This window comes from Osmia lignaria, chromosome 15 (assembly GCF_051020975.1).
Source record: "Osmia lignaria lignaria isolate PbOS001 chromosome 15, iyOsmLign1, whole genome shotgun sequence".
Classification (NCBI taxonomy): domain Eukaryota; kingdom Metazoa; phylum Arthropoda; class Insecta; order Hymenoptera; family Megachilidae; genus Osmia; species Osmia lignaria.
Genome location: NC_135046.1, coordinates 13,228,564 through 13,249,895, shown reverse-complemented (window position 1 = coordinate 13,249,895; position 21,332 = coordinate 13,228,564). Strand labels below are relative to the sequence as shown.

General features: G+C 34.0%; 5 protein-coding genes across 5 annotated transcripts; 2 read left to right on the top strand and 3 right to left on the bottom strand.

Annotated features, from left to right (window-relative positions):
- The first annotated feature begins 101 nt into the window (after positions 1-101).
- Positions 102-2,895, top strand: LOC117608234 (endocuticle structural glycoprotein SgAbd-2). Its single transcript, XM_034333029.2, has 2 exons — positions 102-185; positions 445-2,895. Exon 2 carries the CDS (start codon positions 463-465, stop codon positions 859-861), a length of 399 nt encoding a protein of 132 aa, XP_034188920.1. The 5' UTR covers positions 102-185; positions 445-462; the 3' UTR covers positions 862-2,895.
- On the bottom strand, positions 2,890-5,173 carry CPR22 (cuticular protein 22). The gene is made up of 2 exons (XM_034333030.2): positions 5,073-5,173; positions 2,890-3,810 (listed from the first exon to the last, which is right to left on the bottom strand). Exons 1-2 carry the CDS (start codon positions 5,085-5,087, stop codon positions 3,430-3,432), a joined length of 396 nt encoding a protein of 131 aa, XP_034188921.1. The 5' UTR covers positions 5,088-5,173; the 3' UTR covers positions 2,890-3,429.
- Positions 5,174-10,741: 5,568 nt separating this feature from the next.
- Positions 10,742-11,782, bottom strand: CPR21 (cuticular protein 21). The gene is made up of 2 exons (XM_034332814.2): positions 11,672-11,782; positions 10,742-11,304 (listed from the first exon to the last, which is right to left on the bottom strand). Exons 1-2 carry the CDS (start codon positions 11,780-11,782, stop codon positions 10,918-10,920), a joined length of 498 nt encoding a protein of 165 aa, XP_034188705.2. The 3' UTR covers positions 10,742-10,917.
- Positions 11,783-11,891: 109 nt separating this feature from the next.
- On the top strand, positions 11,892-17,332 carry CPR18 (cuticular protein 18). The gene is made up of 3 exons (XM_034332816.2): positions 11,892-12,037; positions 16,225-16,407; positions 16,949-17,332. The coding sequence occupies exons 2-3, from the start codon at positions 16,396-16,398 to the stop codon at positions 17,330-17,332; spliced, it is 396 nt and encodes a 131-aa protein (XP_034188707.2). The 5' UTR covers positions 11,892-12,037; positions 16,225-16,395.
- A 2,329-nt stretch (positions 17,333-19,661) lies between these two features.
- CPR17 (cuticular protein 17) lies at positions 19,662-21,304 on the bottom strand. Its single transcript, XM_034332813.2, has 2 exons — positions 21,165-21,304; positions 19,662-20,126 (listed from the first exon to the last, which is right to left on the bottom strand). Exons 1-2 carry the CDS (start codon positions 21,174-21,176, stop codon positions 19,662-19,664), a joined length of 477 nt encoding a protein of 158 aa, XP_034188704.1. The 5' UTR covers positions 21,177-21,304.
- Between the last annotated feature and the right edge of the window lie 28 nt (positions 21,305-21,332).

Here is a 21,332-nt window from a genome sequence, read left to right as displayed (position 1 = left end):
AGGTTGTTCGTCCCGTTTCCTTTAATGCATGATACCGGTCGTAGGGAACCGGTATCATCGAGTGACATTTGAACGCAAAATGTCGGTGATAGCGAGGAGTATTTCAAACTATAAAAGGTGTACGGGATAGACAGACGATAGTCAGTAGGATTTTGTACGTGACTGCAAAGGAATCGTCAATCTAGGTAGTGTAAATTTAAACATTACCTAATTATTAATTTAATTTATTGAACTTGGAATGATTTTTCAAAGTCTACTGTAAATTTTTAAAATTATGATATTTGAATGCCTAACATCTACTGTGTAAGGATGTATTAATTGAATTGAATTTATTTTAAATGAAATTAACTTTTATCTAATTTAATTTAAATGTAAATCTGACTTGTATTTAACTACAATACATATACAATGATTATTTTTCTAACAATAATTTTTTTTTTTCAGGGAGCGGTAATCAGCACCATGTATCTCCACCTAATATTCCTCTTCAACCTCTTAATCATGGTGTTAGCTGCGGACAAGCCGATCGCCATTGTGAGTCAAAGCCAGGACATAAGTCCAGACGGTAGCTTCTCAACAAAATGGGAAAGTGCGAATGGTATCGCCTTCCAAGAGGAAGGTTTCCTTAAAAATCCTGGCCAAAAAGATACGGAAGCAGAAGAAGTTCGAGGTTCAGCTTCCTGGACAGCTCCAGACGGCACGAAACTTAACCTAGATTGGCTAGCGAATGAAAATGGTGCCACATTTCAAGGTGCCCATCTTCCGACACCACCACCGACCCAACCAATACCTGTTCTCATTCAACGAGCATTAGACTGGATAGCCAGTCATCCTTATAAAGAAGAGAGGAATAGATTGTAGTTTCGTAAGACGTTTCATTTTTACCTGGCGAAAGAAGGTGTGAAACATAAAAATAAAAACAGTAAGAAACCGAGGTTGAACTTTTAAACTGAAAATAAATAAATGGAACCATTAAAAGAGGGCTTGGAACCATTAAAATCATTGTACTAATAATTCGAGCCAATAATTGCTTTCTTGCGCAAACGTGATCCTCATTGTTATAGCTCTCAATGAACCATTTTATATTCACAAAATTAATGAATATTTTATCCATAAATTTTCATCAAACCTTAGGTATTAAACGTAAAATGGTCTACAATGACTTTACGTCACAAAATCGTATCGAACTTAAAAAAAAAATGGAAAAATATTTAATAATGTTTCTGTAGCCACTCTAATTGTATGTAAATCATTCAGATAGATTCGCTTGTAACCAAAATAGCACACAACAGTATGAAATGGAGGTTAAAGGTTACCATTTTGCGGTGAAGGAGACAGAGAAATATTGCATAAGTGTCAGGGTAAGAAAGTTGCTGGTTGGTAGCAGCTGCATCGTCGTCGACGACGTTGTCCTCGTTCGTTTAGATTACACGCGTCTTTGTACACCCAGAGAAACCATCTGCTCGTGTAAATAACACTCGTACGCGCCTCCTGTTACGCATATTTACAAATTATTTCTGTAAACTGTTTGCGCTACCGTGCCACTGAAAATAAACAGGAACGCGTCAGTGATATTGCGGAAATGGAGTTTTGCTGGAGTGCTATCAAGGTTTTCTACAGATTCTGTGGATTTTATGCTTTCCTAAGTAAAGGATAGGAAGAAAAGGATGAAAAATTATGAACATAGAATTAAAATTATGCAAACAAACGTTGTTTATGTAAGTTATGGATATCAGAGATCTGTTCGCAGAGTCGGCCACTTGTTTTTTGCTAATATTCATAAAGGAAGGTAACCGAAAAATTATACAGATAATTCAATTCATATTAAAATATATAATTATCGTGAATAAGACGAATGAATACGAAGTCGAATGGTAGTGTTGGTGAACTAGGAGGAACAACGGCCTACCTTTGTTGGAGGTCTGAGCTCAACTACCAGTTCGGAGAACTTAAAACAATAAAAGTAAAGAAAATTCGCATTATCCATATGTCGTTCACGCCTCAATAAATTATTCTAGCACGATTCTTTGTGTCCACGGTATTGTGATTGATTAACGATGGCAGTCTAAGTCTTCAGCAAGCACGTGCTTAAAACGTTGTTCTACGTCGCGTTGAAACTTTCTATCGTAAATCAACGCGAATCTTAAAGAGCACAGATTCAGTGAGAATGGGTCCCAAGTAACTTTGGAGAGTTACTTTGTTCCAGAGTGCCAATAAAATTTGTATTACACTTTAGAAGAGGGTAGTGAGAAATGATCAGGATTGTTTTCTTAACAATCCACAATGCGCTTAAAGAAATCATAGGAAATCATGTAAATTACTTATAACTATGATGCAAGAATTTTATAATAAATATTCCAAGTAAGGTACTCGAAGACCCATAATTCTACTCCATAATATTTTCTATATTTACATCCCCAAAATTAAAATTATAGAGTTGTTTTTAAAGAAACGAATTAACCAAATTGAATAATTGAAACGAAATCGTAAATAATGACAAGGAAGTATCAACAGAGGACAGAGAAGGCAAGGTAAAGTTTAGGTACATTTGCAAGCAAACTTTGTACATAGTTACTGGTCGCATTCGTAGTTGACCCACTCTGACCTACCCTCTCCTAAAGCGATCGTAAACTCGACTTAATCCAATCTGTATTTATATTTGATCCAGTCAACAGTTTAACTCAAACTGGACAAATTCAGGAGCATTGAATAAATACGGCTTTGACATAAAGTCAAGAATTAAAGTTCTATTATTACTATTAATTATAAAGTATAATGATTTCTTAAAAATTAAAGGAGAACGAACTCTTCAAAGTCTACTTCCGTATAAATTCAAATGAATGGAGAGAAAAAAGATTCTGGGTAGAAGCAAAGAAGAATCAATCAGTCTCCTGGATTGCAACATGTATTTCGTATTCACCGTAACATATACACGGTAACCATTACTTACATTGTATAAAATACATATTTATATATAATACCATATATAGATACAAACGTATACGTATACATATATACACTACCAGCCAAAAGTATAGAACCAGCACGTAAAATTATTTTAATAGATACATATAAATTATATTTAAAAAATTCCATGGTTTATAAAGGATCAAATTAAAAATTTATAATTATAACTTATTTAATCTTATTATTTTTGCAATTTTTAATTATGAATTTAAAATAAATTACAAATTTTTGTAAATTTTGTAATAAAAAGCCCCTTAACCTTAGGGAAATTGACCTAGAGTTAAGAAGTAAATAATTTTCTGGTTCCACACTTATTGCTGGTAGTGTCCTTGAGAGTATACAGTATAATAAATATTTACAACAGATTGAACCAGAGTAGTACACATTTAATGGAGAGACGACGACTCATCATTTTCTTTCAAAAAGGCTCGCTGAGATCACTGACGATGAACGCCCTAGCCTTTAAACCTGATTTTGATCATCTTTACTAGGATTCGCTGCTATCCATTCCAGTGCTTTTTGAATAAGCGGAGGAATTTCGGGCGTGGTTGGTAGATGGGCACCCTGAGGTTGGAAACCATCAGCATTCGCGACGTAAGTCAAAGAAATTTGTTGACCATCGTCACTTGGGTAACTGAAGGCACCCTGTGCGTTCATCGCTTCGTTTTCTTGGCCTGCGTTCTCCACGTGACCTTCTTCTTGGGCTTTGATACCGTTTCCGGCTTCGTAATTCCATTTGTAGGAACCATCTGGGTTGGGTCCTTCTTGGCTTTGGCTAACGATGGGGATCACGTCGTCGGCGGGCGCGGCTGACACGCAGCTTGCCAAGGCGATCACGGCTACCTACGAATGATGAAAAAATTTAATCATTAAATGGCACTTTTAGGTTTCACATTGTTCCGGCAGTTTACTACGACATGAGATCGTTTAACCCTCGGACGGCCGACAACGGAGAGAGTCACAACTTTAATTTAATTTTGTAAGTAATATTATTTCATTTTTTAAATTTTACACTTCATTTTTCATTTTTTATATTTTTACGTCATTTACCATAAAAATTATAAATACCATTGATATAGAATTATTACTTGAAGCTAATTTAAATATCATTATCAACATTTTTCAATATTTAATATCAATATCTTTCAGACTTATTAAACATTAAAAGTTAACAATTTTATTTTTTACAGAAGACGTCATTAAGTCATCGTTACATAAACGTTTAATTGGTTTCACTTGTACGTTTAAATTTTTATGTCTGACAATGAGCAGTAAACCAAACACACTACAATTTCCGGGTAAAAATGTCAAGATAGATGGACGTTGAATCTATCGTTGTTGAATCATTCTCGCGTTTGTTTACTTCCTTGATAAACGCGTGTAAATTACCATGAGTAATTACGTGCCAGTAGAATAAGATTTAAACACTGTATGAAATTACTAATGGCTACTGGAATCCGTTTCAAAATTATTCTGTATTATATGTAGTCTGGATATAGAGGTTGCTAGTAGTATTACCCTCTTTGGTCAGACGTAGCAAGCGGTGGAGTAACTGTTATTGGGTCAGACAATGTAATAATCTCATCGTTGCTATAATAATTTTCTAATAATTAAATACAAATTTAACAGTGATTATGATGATTTATTTCTTTTTTTGATAATTTTGTACTTGTTAAGATGATTTTCTAATCTAAGTAGATTGGAAATTAATAATCTTGCGATTGTTATAATAATTTTCTAAGAACTAAATGAAAATTGAAAAATAAATATAAAAATTGATAACTTTTAAACTGATGACATAATTTTCTAATTAGCAAACTTGTAAGCTATAAGGAATCTATATCCTCTGAGTTTACTGACCAAATCCACATGTATCAAGAGTACCATAACTCCACATCCACCCTACTTACCTCAATTTTCAAAAAAAGCCACTAACAAATTCCCAAAAACGAACATAAAAAAAAAGGAAGAACAATGAATCACAGCCCACGTATCACAATAAATCCCACGCACAATAAATGTAAGTAATACACTTCCGCTTATTTAAAAAAAAAAAGAAACAAAATTGATGAGCCGACTTTTTGCTTCCTTTTAATTAGTCTTACCAGTAACGTGAACATGGTGCAACAGTAATCGCTGATGGGCAAGTGTTTATCAAGCCCCGCAGCGCTGTCGTATATATACCCCCTGAAGGCAACATCGTGTGTTCCTGAAGAGGACGCACATGGGACACGACGACCAAACGAGTGACAAAGATAACCAACAAGATAGAAGAAGAGATAGAATCGGTGAGACCTTAAGAGGGGTTACATGGATCCTCGTTTAACAGCTACTGATGGCTCGTGTGTGTGCATGGAGAAACGTATGGGGACAACAACAACACGTTGTACATCACCCAGAGAGAGACTACCTTCCAGGGGATCAGCATGTCACATTACGTTAAATGTCATCGGGTCCCCGTTAAAGGATTCTTACTCAATTGTCATAATTTCTTTAACGATTCCTTAGTTCCCTTGTACTTTCGGGAATCACGGTGTGGGTCCAGAACTGAATTAATTTTCTAAGGCCTCGGGGCTATCGAACTTTCAAGGGCCACCTTGGTTGGTAAACTTGGTTCAAAAATTGAAAGTAAACCTCGGGCTATAGCTCCCTCCTCTGCCGACCTTCCCTTAATCCGATGTTGTATAGGTCCCCAAGGGTGTCACGAATGGGTCAAATACCATCATCTTTTATGGCGTATTGATAATGTTTACAGTCATTTGATTTTCTAGAATTTGTTGTTATTAGTCAACGGATGAGGTAATCTTCTAATTAACAAACGTTTAAATTTTCTTAGTATCCGGTTTGTATTACGATGTTGATAAACATCAAAGGATTTCGAATTCCATGAATAATTTCCCAAGGAGTTTTATCGTGCTTCAGTTGTAAACATTCAACTACATGTTAAACAAGATAGAATTAAATAGTATGGAAGGTGTTATTTAACAATTTACGTTCTCTACTTAATTTAGCTATATTTTGTTTTTATTTTCTTCGTTCTTTGAAAATATTATTGTATTTTATTCTCACTTTTTTAAAATTTAAAATTCCTTTGTTTGAACTTTCCTCATATGACTTTCTTTCAATTTAACATCTATAGAAAGTGAAGGCACCTTACAACACTTTCTGTGTATCTTTCTATTCTATGTTAAACATGCCCCAAGCGTCACCATTACCTTGGGCTAAGTATGGCCACGCATGTCTTTAATTACTAATCAATATTACACTATTGGAATGTTAAAGATTTATTATCATTAACCATTAATCGGTTGCATATCAATTACGATATTTTTACATACAAGTCACTTTTGCATTTATTATACATGTAGAAATCTTTATTCTGTTCCATCATTTCCATTTAGAATTTATGGTTGATTAAATACGTCTATGATGGAAAATTTCGAATCTTTCATATTAAATGTTTATTTTCTACAGATCACATGTTTATATGAAAATATCCATTAACTTTTAAATACCACGATAAAGTCACATTTAAATTGAAGTATAATTTTTCTATGGTGGTGTAAAATGGGATAATTAATTTTTGTTGATTCATTTATTCTATCATCAATATTTTCTTCAGATATTCAATCATGAGTATTAAATTCAGGGTAGGTGTCATTATCATTAATGACCTAACAGCATTCGACGAGTACGCCATCCTTTGCCCGATTCGACACATTTCCACTTCTAAGGAAAAAAGACCTTTCATCTTCCTTATAGAACCGCTGAACCATACAGGTAATAAATCATTGGGTGATCGTTCAGATCATCCAAATGACGATGAGTTATATACCAGAAGACGGCATTCTTTTATGGAAAATACAAGAAATACGATAGGCTGCAATAAATTTTCTTTTTCTTAAGAGTGTCAAGTTCTCCGAGGCGACAGTCGCGACTGTGCGTGATTCATTAAAGCACGTCATCGATAACTATGAACGGTCATTAGCTACTGTTTAAATACATTTTTTTAAATCACCTTACCGCATTCACGGTGGCTCGATTCAACCCCATAAAATAGGACACATCGAAAAGATGTTACCTAGTTCCTTACTTTCACGAGTGATATTTATTAGCTGGTCTTTTTTTGCGTGCATTGGTCATATTACGTAACCAGCTAATTAAATATCCAAACAGACTTTCCCCTATATTTGCCACACCGTTATCCGACATCTGGCGAACCGGTGACTATTTGTTCGCCATCTTAACGTGTCAATTAGGGAATCCTGAGCACTCGATGATTTACGAGTTTCTACGGTCTGTGAGATTGGACCTGATTGTAACGATGATTGTAATTCCAGGTGTTTTTGGAACATTATTTATTTGTTAATCAATCGTAGGATAAACTTGAATTGTGAATATAAAATATAGAGGACTTGTTATTAAATCAATACCAAAGCAAACACAAAGCCATCGATGCAAAGGATCCTCCGTGAATTTTGCCCACCCTAACGAAGCGCGGAAATTTTTTTTTGTTTTTAATTGGTGATTAAACATGTTCGATGGTCTCTCGTTATTCCATTGTGACAAAGGCTGTCTGTTCCTATGTATTTTCCTTTCGACCATTGTCAGAGTCTATTTTGAATGAAAAAAAGAAACACTCTCCAAAATCAATATTAATGTTGAAATTGCATTTCTGTTTTCTTTCCTTAATTACTTAATTTGTTGGCCAAAATAATGGCTCAGGAGTGAAAGTGGGTCAATGATTTGGGTAAACTCATAAAATGAAAAATTTTGTATTTAGCAACACGTGTCATGTTAGGAATATCAATAATCAGCGCGTAGGTTGGTAACGATTGCGATTATCGATTATGGATCGCGTTGACCATCTTCATGTTCGTTAATAAGCCCGCAAGTATATTGTATTGTTGTTCATAAAAATTGAAAATGGCAATTGTTATTGTATTCTTAATTCAATATAGAATTATAATATTTTTGTCACTTCTATAGGACAAAAATTTGACACTACTACCAAGGAAGACACTAGATTTGAGTAGTTACAATGATGCAATGTATATTTGATCACTTTATACGTGTTACATGTTCCCTCGAAAGACAAGGTAATGCTCGAACTGTTGCATCAGTGAAGTATTATACGTTTACATGCATGTTCGTGTAACCTTTCGATGTACCCTCGTCTCTTAAATTTTCATCCTACATTTAGTAAATATTTGCGTAATTTCGATGATGCGTATGGGTCGTAAAAAGAAATGACTAAAATACTCATTAGGTAATGTAATATCAACATACCGATGACTGATGGAAAATGAAACTGATGATGGTATAGTCAATTTTAGAATTATTTCATAACTTCGTTTTGAGAAAGTGGACATTCAAAATAGGATCTGCTGAAATATTTAGAATAATTGAAAATAAAATATTCTACAGTAGGACGTCTGAAAGTATGACGGCCCAAAATACACCATCGATAGAAGAATCATCCCGACGCGACGCGACACCATCAACTCGTGATTCTCCATGCAGAAACTGTGTTATGTTCGAAAGTTCTGAAGGGAAGATCATCGAGGAAATTTGAAATATCATATGGCAAGGTAATGCGTTTCCAACGGCCTTATAAGTACGATACGCGACACGGTTGTTGCAATAGAGGTTTTATATTTACAGAAAGGTTACATCCTGAAGAATGCGTGCTTGAATGAAAGCCCCACGAATGCGGACCGATAGAATCAGAGAGGGAGTGGGTAAGAAGACATGGTATAAAACAAAGATACATTCTTCAAGATTAAAACAAGAAAGAAGAAGATGAAGGATCAATAAGAGGTAAAAGATGAATTAGAATGTACGTTTTAAATATGTGAATATGGGGGAGGAGGAGGAACTGCAAATTCTCATAATTTTTAAAACCAAATTCAAAATATTTTTCATTTCGTAATTATTATTTTTGTCTCTTTAATTTCAAGCACCCTTAAGTATTGATTTATCACCTATAATTACTATAATCATAATTTGAAGTCTTCCTTCGAAAGGAAATAATAATAAATAATGGCACTTTTTTTTTCTTTGAAAAGAAAAGTAAAATTGAATTTGGCGTGTATATTACGTCTTCTCTAGCCTGCGGGTAGGCGGTCTCTTAGAATGCCTGTGGTATACGCTTATATGTCAAGGTCGTCTTCATACCCATCATTTCTTTTACGATTTATTTGCAGTATGCTGGTTACCATCTTCGTCTCTATTTCTGCACGTAAAAATAACTCAACAGGCAAATCATTTTACTGTAAACTTTTGATGCAATAATTATTTAATCCTACTTGCGTTATCGAAGTATTTTAAATTTAATGTCTCATTTAAATTCTTGCTATTTTCCTTTTCCTTATTTTAATTAGTTTATTTTGAATTGTTTTAATACGAAAAAGGGAGGATTCTTTTAATCGTTACGGGATGATTTCATCACTTTAGAAGAAATCCCTCCTTATGCAATTGAATAATTTCACTAAAATCCAAATCTTCTATTTCACCAGTTCTGTGACCTCTTCTTGTCAATGGAATCCGCGCGTATCGTGACAAGGAAGAGATCGCAAGGATACGAACAACCAAACGGAGAAAGATGAGACTTTCTCCGTGACTATGTTGTTACCAGTCGCTTGATACTCGCAATTAGATCTACTGGTCTAGTTGCGGCTTTCGCAATATCCAAGTTGTTGCTCGACCTTTGGGATTATCCTGTCTGTGCAATGATGCGACCCCTGTATGCAGTGGGTGATTCCCTAACCACGAAGATGGTCGTGCAGACTCTTCAACTTCTTCTTCAAGATCTATTTAGTGATACTCGTTCAGCATAACTTTTATGACTTCGTGACTTTCTACTTCCTTGAAATAGAATTTTATCATTGCTGAAGAAATTGAAAGGTGAATTATTTTTTATGGATCATATTTCATGGATTTATTTCGTCGGTACCCGTGACCAATGGAAATTCCGTTATTTCCAAAATACCATTCAATAAAAATTTTCATTACTAATTAAGGGGAAAAATTTCTCTAACGGTATGGAGGTTGTAAATTACGAAGATCTAGGAGTTTTATGGATATTCTTCTAATTGTAAGTCATCACGTTTCTATGAAAGTGACGAGAAAATAAAATTTTCTCTTCTTTTATTTGTCCACGAGTCTTTGAAATATTGTGTCGTAACGCGTATGACGTAACCGAAGGTGTGTAGAAAACTATTGTAATGTTATGCAATAAAGCAAATAATGCGGAGGTCTGAAAGTCAGACGCCATTGAACAAACACTTGCTACTCGTGCCTCGAGACCGGATAATGCTTCTTCGGTTTGCTGTATGTAGGATCATTTTGGCCCTCTAAAAAATATACATACTTTAGTATGTTTCTTAAGCTATATGAAAATATTTTTAGATTTTTATTAAAAATAAAACAAAAAAACCATTATTTAGATTCAAAGTGCTGTAACCTCTTAATTACCATCTTAATAAGTAACACGCGACATTTGTAGAACTCGTCTCTTTTCACTGACAGGTTATGCATCACTGTCATTGCATTTGTAATAATGTCAGTCAATGGTTAATGACGTCATCAGTCTCGTACGCTGAACACGTTCTTATGGGATGTAACCATCCGTCTCGCCCTTGGACCCTGTGTTTCCTTCATTTTTTCTGGGTGTAACCGAAGTACAGTCCTTAAAGAAATAGTCATTCACTCAAAACTTCTTATGATATAAACTTAGGTAGGAAGATAATGCAAAAAGTTGAATGTACAATATGTTAAAAATTTATTTTGCAATTTCAGGTGTTACCAGTATCGCCATTTCATCACTATACATCATTTCATCTTAAAATTACACAATTTACACTTAAAATACACAGGGTGTCGCGATGGGTTTTTAAGACCCATCGTCGCGTCAATGAAGTCTTATTTCTATACCGGATTATTAAATGATCAGAGAGCTTGGTCTTGTTCCGGGTGAGCAGCGATGTATTCCAAAGCTTTCAAGATCCCAGCTGGGATGGGAGGAGGGGTTGGAAGATGTTCGCCCTTTGGCTGGAAGCCATTTTCGTCCGCTACGTAACTCAGGGATACCGGAGTTCCGTCAGCAGCAGGGTAACTGTAGGATCCTTCGACAACCACCACCGAGTTCGTTTCGTTCAGCTGTTTCGGTTGACCTTGTTCCGCTACCTTGATGCCGTTTGCAGACTCGTAGCTGAAGATGTACGAACCATCTGGGTTGGGACCATCGGCGGTGTAGGCGACGATGGCCACCGGTGTGGTATTCTCCACAGGTGCGGACAAAGATGATACCGCGAGGGAGGCGAAGAGGACACAGATCTAGGAAAGAAAATTTTCGTACTGTTATATAGCAAAGATGAAAGCAAAGAAAAAGGATTATATGAAGCTTGAATTTCGCTAATTGGTCATTACTTACTCTAATGAAATTTAAATTTAAAGATTGACTACTTGTGTGCCTAATAATTAAAGTTTAATTTTCACTGCGCTAATTAGTGTGTTAACACTGATTATTAACAATGCAATCTGTTCATTTTCATTCTGCTACTTTATGCCATTATCACTATAATATCAAAGATATTTAAAGTTAGTCTCTCTCTTAATTTCATTAATTATTTAATTAACACTAATGACTCCAATGACAATGAATGTGTTAATGAAATATTTTTCACCGAATCGCGAAACTCACCAAAGTGTTCATGATGATCAGAGTGGTTTTCAGGTAGTAAAGACCAAGTCTAACGGACCCGTTTATATATCTCAGCCGAAACCTTGCCAGGTGCGAGGACCTCTCTCTCATTGATAGATTTCTGGCCCAAGCTTAGACACTGGCAAACATTACGAAATTCCTTTTTTTCTTCTTTTTTTAGAGGGGGTCAAATAGAGGGGCAAGCTGGAAGAGTGAGCACAGTAGGTATACAGAAACGCCACGTCTCGTCAACGTACAACATCGTGTCCCTGTGACACACGTTCGTGAAGATTCTGGGAAAAAAGAGACGCATTTGCATCATCTTGAAAATCTGCGCTCGAAGAAAGTTCCTGACCACCTTATTACGTGAGTATAATTCAAATGTTTTCCCTAAAATGGTTGTACTGACGATGACCCCTTGTTAACAGTCAACCCTGTCAAAATGACAAACGATTTCATATTTTAAATAATTTTGTGAAAACTTAAGTTGGATTTTGTACAGGTAAAGAATTCCTTTTTCTGTCGTTTATTCGCTTATTTTTAGTTAAAAAATTTATTATTTATTGCGACTATAATAAACAACAATGAAGCTACTCAGAAGTTTCAAATTAATTTAAATTAAAAATTAAAATATTAATTCTTATATCCAGTATCATACATATCAATTAACTATGTATGTACAGATGAAATGAACATATTATCGTTCCTCAAATGATTATGCATTTAATAATGATAATCTTTTGTATTATAATTTTTCAAATGCCATTCTTTCAAGGTGCATATATGCACGTAAGGTGAATCCACGAAAGGTCTCACCAAATATGGAATTCATTTTCAATGCTTTCATTGACCCGGTGATCCCTTTGGGCAAATTTTCGTGTTTCACGTGTTTTATAAATTCAGCCGTGTAACAAATCTGTTGAACCTTGGGTTACAGCACGCGAACCGAATATGTAAGCTTATCTATCTTCACGGTGCAAGAGGCTGACTGCCAAAAAAGTTCCTCCTTTGGGCAATTGATGCACCATAAATAGTTTTCCATGATACTTTTAAATCATCAAATCAGGTCGGGACTTTGTATATTTCAAAATCATCCACTCTATATGCAGCAACTTAACCCTCGGATGGCGGACCATGAAGAAAGCTACAATTTTAATTTAATTTTGTATCTTCATTTTCCAACCTTTATATGATTCTTTTAAAATTATTCTGTCAATATATGAAACCCTTTCGTTTCAAAATTATCAATTTAAATTTAAACTAACATTCTTGTATACATTTTGTAAGTTTGAAATTTATGATGTCAGTCTAGCTGCTAAAAGCGTTAATTCGACTGTGTTCCTATATAAACAAGAGTAACATCTTTCATTTACTCTACAAATATCATGTTTAAACGGTGAAACTTCATTTCTCTTTCGCAATTATTCCTATGTATCTCGGTAGCAGTGCATGTCGTAGTTCAGTAATTTGGCAATAAATCTATTCGCCTGGGAATGTCCTCATGACCCGGGGGCCATAAGCTTTTTTTTCTTAAGGTTATGAGAAAACGAAAGTGTTTGGGAACACGACAGACGATGTTTGAAGACATCAAAATTTGGCAACAGGTCATCGTCAGTCACCTGACATTTAAACCTTCGTCACTTCTTGATTGATGAAATTATCAGTGCAAGATATAATTTTCGTTTTTTGGAGGGAGAGAATGTTGAGAATTTCTTGAGAAATATCCTTTTGAGTCATCTACCTGTTTCTCCTGATAATTATTCGTCGATCATCGTTTTTCTGTCGGTAAAATAGAATGCTGGATCGTAAATCGAATGGTGGGTTGCGCATAGTAAGGGGACATAGATAACTGATTTGAATGATGATAATTTGATTGCTGTAATAATGATTTTATTATGAAGATAAAAATATAATTAATCATTTCATCATCATCATCAAATATATTGAGAAAGTGAAAAATGAATATATATTTTAACGTAAACCTTCTATTTAAATTATAGTTTAAAATCTTAAAATATTTTCTTGTTTATTCCTTTATTACAAAATTAAAAAATTATCTTATTTTATTACGTTAACGTTCCAAGTTGTATGATTATATCACAGCTTTTCAAAATGAAGTGTACCAGTGAAAACTGATAAGAGCATCAGTATGGAATACGATTTCTCATGGTCGTTAAGACTCGATAAAAGGCTGGAATCTTGAACGAAGGTGGAGCTGTGAAGTGCAAGTAATAAATTATTATAACCCGTTGGAAGAGACTCCTTAATCGTTGGCTACGTAACTTTCGTTGAACCAACTAAAGGGAGTTCGGCTCATCCACCTTGTGAAAGTAAAAAGTATTCTATAGCAGGGTTTCCCAAACTGTATTTTATAAGTTGAGAAAAAAATATTTTAGAAAGTGTTAGATGAATCATTCTAGGAAAGATAAAAATCATTGATGGTTGGTATAATTAGAAGAAAAGAAAGAATAAAAAAATTCTAAGTAGCATTAGTTTTATATTAAAATCCAGAGATATTATATTGACAATTATATTGATTTTAAAGGATGGCAAATGAAAAATTTAAATTGGAAATTAAAACAATCATGCGACAAAATTTGATAACATAAAAGTATTGTAAAATAGTACTTATGATATATCAATTTAAAGCTTGAAAGTTAATAAAAAAGACTGTATGAAGCTTTCTGTAACGTATACTATTTGATGCGTTAAAGTTTGGGAAACGCTGATGTAGTATTCAGGTAAGGGAGATGACCTCTACTGCATCCTCTTCCATCGCGTGTTGGGACCTACTTCAAACCTGTATACCGGAAAGAATGGAAATATAAAAGCCTAAAGGTATTTATTGAGACAATTTATTGAGACCCTATAAATTGTCTCAATAATGACATCTGCATTTATTAATAATCCCTGGACATTCATGTTCTCAACTGTATTTTAATAATTCAGTAATTTGTTCCTATAAATCCTCCTGCCAAAAAAAATTTTTCCTGGTAATTACACAAAGGGATAAGTGTAATTACTTTCACTTTGGTGTATTGTAATTAATTGCGATATAACAGTTAAACAGCGGCAACCATTAATGCGTGGTATTTAATAATTAGAAATTAATACTTCCATTTAATTTTTAATTATCAAATGACAGAAAATAATATAACACCACTAATTTCTAACATTTATTTATACCAATTTGTTATATTATTCAATTATATAGTTATCCGTCCTCAAAACGAATCGAAAAGATTAGAAAACGTTCATTAGAGTCAACGTGTTAGGCATCATTAACAAACTGGGAAGTATAAATCATGGTACCTTTCACTGGTCGTCCTCAAAGGTTACAAATGCTTGGCGTTAATTAAAAATGAACGACAAAGTTCTGAAAATATCAATGATGAACGTATGTACTTGAACCTTTGGGCTTGATGAAGTACTTATTTATTTTTCATTACGTAATATCATCTGATTATTATCTTCATTTCATGAAATCTAACGTTATGTAGATTTCGTCCTTCTACTTTTCTATTCGTGTCAAAATGTTTTTTAATTATCATAAAGTTTGATCATAAAGTGTTATCGCGGGAATCATTAATGATGGGGTAATAAATGTTTTCATGGTTTCGAAGTTTAAAATTTCTTTTCAGGATTACACAGTGATTTCGTAGATATCTATATTTCTTTTGTACATACATATAATTTTAATGATAGGAAATTACTGCTTTTTAAGTGATGAGGACAATGTTTCTCAGATACTTATTAACCTTGAAAATAACCTTGGAATATATGGTGGCTTTTAATTAGCTGTTTAGACTATTAATTATGTGTTTATTGCAAAATTATTCTAATTTTATTCTATTTATTGCTATTTTATAAAATATTCGTCTCTAAACACTTAATTTGAAATGTTATTAAATTTTATTTGATTCAAACAAAATAATATAGTACTGTTTTTTAAGAAACACATTGAATAGGAAGTTGAAGAAATGGAAAAGCAATGGAGATACAAAATTTATATTTAACACGTATCACGAATTTTAAGTTTTATTCACCATGTACCACGTCGAAATTAAAAGTCCAATAATTTGTAAATCCTTAAGGTCCTGTATGTAGCCTTAAAAAATATTGAATTGCAGTTTTGTTATATAACGTTACGCAAGTAAAATGTTCCTACACCTGTAGGATCGTATTATAAATAAGGATGCGTTTCAGTACTGACATATTTATTGCAATCTGCTTTACTTTTACTAATTACTCATAATAATTAGTCTCCAGTCACACCCTGAACAAAATTTCTCTTTTAAGTCTCAGATACTGATAATGGATTAATATGAAATTTGTAAACAAATATTTATCAATATAATATTAATAGAAAATTAAAATGCAAAAAATTCTGTTATCCTAATTACACATTAAGAATTCCAAGTCGTCCATGTAACTTGTTTAAACAAAAGAAATATTGCCAGAAATGCAAGTTATGACCTCAACTTTCTGATCCTCCCACGCCTACATTGTCAACCGGAATTGTTTGAAAAATTTGAAGGTGTTCTCTTTCACAGAGTGGGAGAGTAAGGGGATGGAGGTGGGGTTAAAAAAGGCAGTACCTTGCCAGAAATTCGCCGAATCTTCAGCTGATGGAGGTATAAAGAGATCCTGAGCACCATGGTAGAATCAGTGCAACGTGAAACTCTTGTGAAAGAACCACCAGAAAAGCAGCATAAAAAATCAACATGTACCAATTGGTGAGTTTGAGAACAATATTTGTTATTTTTTTTTTTTGTAATATGTACCCCTCTTCATAGTTCAACATTTCAAATTATTCACAAAAAATAATACAATTATTCAATAAGCAATTAGGACAAATAAAATAAAGAACATAGAAAATGTAGTTATGTCTGTGAATAGTAGAAATAAAAATTTATGATCTAAGAATAAGGATCCGGAACGAGGATCCTTTCGAAAATTTCCAGGAAACTACAAAGATAAATATCTACAGCGATTTTTTCCTCATGGAATTTTTTGTTTGAACGAAATGCTTTGGAATTTTGTGAGCCGTGCAAAAAATGGTATATTCAACTCTTTCGATTTATGATTTCAATGGTCTAACAATAAGTAAAAGAGAACGAATACAAAATTATATTATATTTTTCATCATTTATTTATTTATTTTTCTATTTATTTTCCAATTGCATTATTTGCAACAGAGTCTTCTTAAACACAATACAGTTTACTACTTTTTGAATTTTCAAAATTTGAAAGGTAACAGTATCCGAATGATTTCAGGCAATCGTACTGGCCTTCGTAGCCTTGGCAGCGGGTGCGCCGTTGACCCAAACGTACACCACACCGATACCGATCCTCAGGCAAACGGCAGTCGGCCCGAATCCCGACGGAAGTTACAGTTACAGCTACGAAACGGGAAATGGCATCCAAGCACAAGAGGTCGGCTACCTTAACTACGCAGGCACCCAAGCGGAGGCTCGAGAAGCTCAGGGTAGCTACAGCTACACCGCGCCAAATGGGGAAATTGTTCAAGTGACCTACGTGGCTAACGAGAATGGATTCCAACCCCAAGGTAGCCACATCCCTCCCATACCACCCCAGATTCTCAAGGCTCTCGAATACATTGCCGCTCATCCTGAAGAGAACAATATCGGTGCTCAATGAGACCAGACGGATAGATCTACTGGGGGCGCCTTGCAAGAAGATACAAGGGTAAAGAGGGATACACACTGGGAGGCTGTTTAGTTTTAGGATGAATTCATAGCGGAGAGAAGTAGATTGCTCAGGTCCCGGCAAGGTGTACTGGTCCCAACTACTTGCCCAATGGAAACTCGACTTAAAAAGGCACTCATATTATTGTTTTATTGGGCCTAAGACTGCATTCACAATGGGCAAATATCCTATACCAAGTCTATATATGTATGTAGGTACGTTTCTGTACTGATATATTTATTGCAATCTGCTTTACTTTTACGAGACGAGTCAGTGTATGTTTACAAATTCACGCGCTCGACGCAGGGTCGAAGCTCAGTTGTTTCCAGTTCTTCAAACTGTTCGGTCGAGATCTGTGTACTGTGGAGTCGGGCTTGCTTCGAGCACGTGAATTTCTACGCATTTACTGTCTCGTCTCGTTGGAGGACTATAGGGAGCAAAGGAGATAGTTTGCTCGGGCAACTTTTTCCTTTCCTTAGGGGCAAGAGTCCCTGGGGAGGATGATACTCGGGGGCAAGCACAGCCTGCCTGGTTAGTCTTTCCCTCTTCCCTTATATAATAGAATAATATATTTTCTATAAAATAGTTAGCATTACCTCATATGTCGATAAGTAAATACATCATTTGATTAAACCAATGTTTATTTTATTAAAAATAACCGTCTCTAATTATGAAGGACGTGGTTAGTTTAGAACAAAACATGAAAAGATTGTTATTATACTTTTAAAGCAAATACAGCCATGAATTAATTTCTAATATAGTGATAGTTATATTTATTTTACATAATAATTTTATATAACAAATTTCATACGAGAAGAAACAGAAAATATAAATGTTCTAATTATGTTTTCTACAACCGAAATATCGTTTATTTAACTAACTAAATGTCATCGACATAATGATCATTCATACTGGAATTTATGTGAATTTCACAGCTAAGCGAGACCAATGTGATTGAAAGTCAGTGATCAACAAAAAAATCAGTGACTTCATCAAATACCACGTGAGTAATAAATATTTCACATAAATGTCCATATTTTTATTTATTTTCCATTACTGATATCAGTTCTCGTGTAATATACACCGCATAAAAACATTTTATTGCTCATGAAAACATTTACGATTGATGATATGGAAAATAAAAAAATAAAAAAACAGAGAAATATTTTGTATTTTGCAAAATTTATGTACGATGAAAATATTTCTACTTTCCTCTAATCACAGAATTACCTACATAAGGAATTGATTGAACAGAAAATCATTACAACTTTTATTATAATAATTTCCTTCACAGGTTTATTCATGAGATCACAATATGTCGATTACGAACCTACTAACGATTTACTGTTCTATGTAAATGTGGTTGAAATTGGGCAATTCAATTTTTTATAGAAATATGAATCTTTTGTATGTTGAACTTTAAGTGATATTTAACCCTTTCATAAAATTTTCATGTTATATGAATTATAAATAATAAGAAAATTTTTTTATATATTTTAGTTCTTTTACATTATTTTTTTAAACTTTCTAGCTTTCTATATTTCTCTGAAGGGGTTAATTCTTTCATGGATATTCAAATTTTTAAACAAAAGTCTTTTGCATATTTATAGAAATATTGCACGCTTTAATTATAATCAAAATTCGAGACACAACCACTTCATTTTTCGATAAAAATCCTTACAAAATTAAAATAATATTAATAATACTTTTAATTTTCTTTTTCTTTCCATAGCTATTCAATTATATTAAGACGTTCACAGTTCTGATGACTCACAATACAATCACAAGAATCCAGAATTAGAAATTATACAGAGTGTATCAAAACTAATGTACAATTCAAAAATTATATAGATACTAAATTCCCAATTATTTACATAAAGAATTTGCCTGATACATATTAAAGGAATTTCTTAAATTTATTTTAACATAGAGAATTAGCAATTTATAAATTGGACATTATTTTTGGTACACCCTGTATACACTTAATGTTGTTTATATGCCAACGATAATTTAAATCAATATTATAATTAATTCACACTTTGATAGCGATTGTCACTAATCATGACTTTGTAATTTAGAAAACTGACAATTATTAATAGTAATTTAGATTCTTAAGCAGATCTACCTCTATGTGAGTCGAGGCTGCATTTTCGTTTCATTGTTAAACTGTGAACGTATTAAATTTTAACATGTGCCACCAGTGAGCCCACGCTGCTCCAATTTCAATAAAATGAAAAAAGATCCTAAAATCAAATTTCAATTCTCATTATCAATGATTAAATCAGTTTCGTTGATTAGGTCGTAACGATTTGTACTGCCGATTATTATTAACAGGAACAGCGTTTTGTTGACTGGGCGAATCTTTGGCAGCTTCTTCCGGTTCCGGCGTTGATGGTTGTTTAGCAATCCACTCGAGTGCCCTTTGAATGGCTGGTGGTATCGGTGGAGGTGTTGGTATATGAGTACCAGCTACTTGAGCACCAAACTCATCAGCCGTCCAACTGATGGCTATTGGTGTACCATCTGGAGCATTGTATTGCACTGATCCTTGGATCAACTGTGTTTCCGATGGTGTGCCAGCATACTTCCGGCTGCCGATTTCTTTTTGTACTATACCACCCTCTGTTTCGTAAGTGAAGGAATAGTGTCCGCGATTGTCACCTAGATCTCTATTCTCGTTTACGATTTTCTCCGGCTGCCGGAAGTACTCCTGGCAGGAAGCTGATGCTACCAGAGCGAGGAGAACCTGGAAATTGATGGTAGAATTAGAATTAGAAAATTTATGCTGATTTTGATATGCTGAGTGGGTTATAAGTGGTCTTGGTGGATTGAGGATATGAACTTTTTATCAATGTTCTCAATATAAAATTGTTGATCGTTAGATAACCATCTCACTTGTGTAACCCACTCTGACAATTGGGCAGTTCGAATTAAAAAATATTTGGGAAAAGTTTATTTTATTACTCAAAATGGTATCTTTTAATTGGAGAAACTCCGCATTGTAAAATCTAAATTTACCAGAACATTTAATTCAAAATTAAAATGTAATTAGAGACTGTATACCAATCCTTTAATCTTTATCATGTTCGTCCTGTAAATCTATTGAGATACCTTTCCCCGTAAAAGGTCAGGGCAAGACGAATGTCTTAGTAGGTAGGTCACAATACTCAGTACGATTGAAAGGAGTAAAAGGGACGAAACTCTCCTCTAACGTAGCTACACGACATCCATACAAATTTATTGTGACTTATTTGAAATAATATTTATTTATTTATTACCTTTCACCGTCGAATAGCGGACCACGGAGAGAGGCACAATTTTAATGTAATTATGTATTTCATATTGTTTTTATTTTTAAAACTTTACACTGTTCCTTTAAAAATTATTCTTTCAATATATGAAACTCTTTCATTTAAAAATTATGCATTTAACTATAAATTGAAGTCTAACAATAAGAAATATAAAATTTTTATTTTCAGAAAATATAAAAACCATGGAGAACTAATTAAATAATCCAAGACCACCGTACTTTCTTCCAAGACATCTGTTCCTTAATTCTATACAAATAATTTCAAATGGCCTCATATAAAAATTGAACATCTAAAAATTTTAATTGAACTGAAGAAAAGATTGTTAGATATTCTAAATTAACCATAACGAAATGAAAGGACGAAAATGGAAGCATACATATAAAAATATTGGAATGACCCAATAGGAGATATTGGATATTCATAATGGACAGAAAGAAAGTGGAACGCGTCGCAAATCAAAAGAAGACACTTACCAGGGTACGCATGGTTGTACACGTGCAACAATGCTCACAACGATCTCCTTCGTGAAAGTTCTGTATGTTGAAAATGAAAGATAATTTTCAGCGTCAGATAAAATGGACACGGTCACATGTGGCTGGTTCGTCCAGATGGTTGCCGTTGGGATGTTCGTGAGCAACTCT

Bases quoted from the DNA above. Each gene is read 5' to 3' on its own strand.
- LOC117608234 (XM_034333029.2), top strand. From the start codon at position 463: ATGTATCTCCACCTAATATTCCTCTTCAACCTCTTAATCATGGTGTTA.
- CPR21 (XM_034332814.2), bottom strand. From the start codon at position 11,782: ATGAGAGAGAGGTCCTCGCACCTGGCAAGGTTTCGGCTGAGATATATA. The intron at 11,305-11,671 runs GTGAGTTTCGCG...TTTCTTTCCTAG, and splicing joins TGATCATCATGAACACTTTG to ATCTGTGTCCTCTTCGCCTC.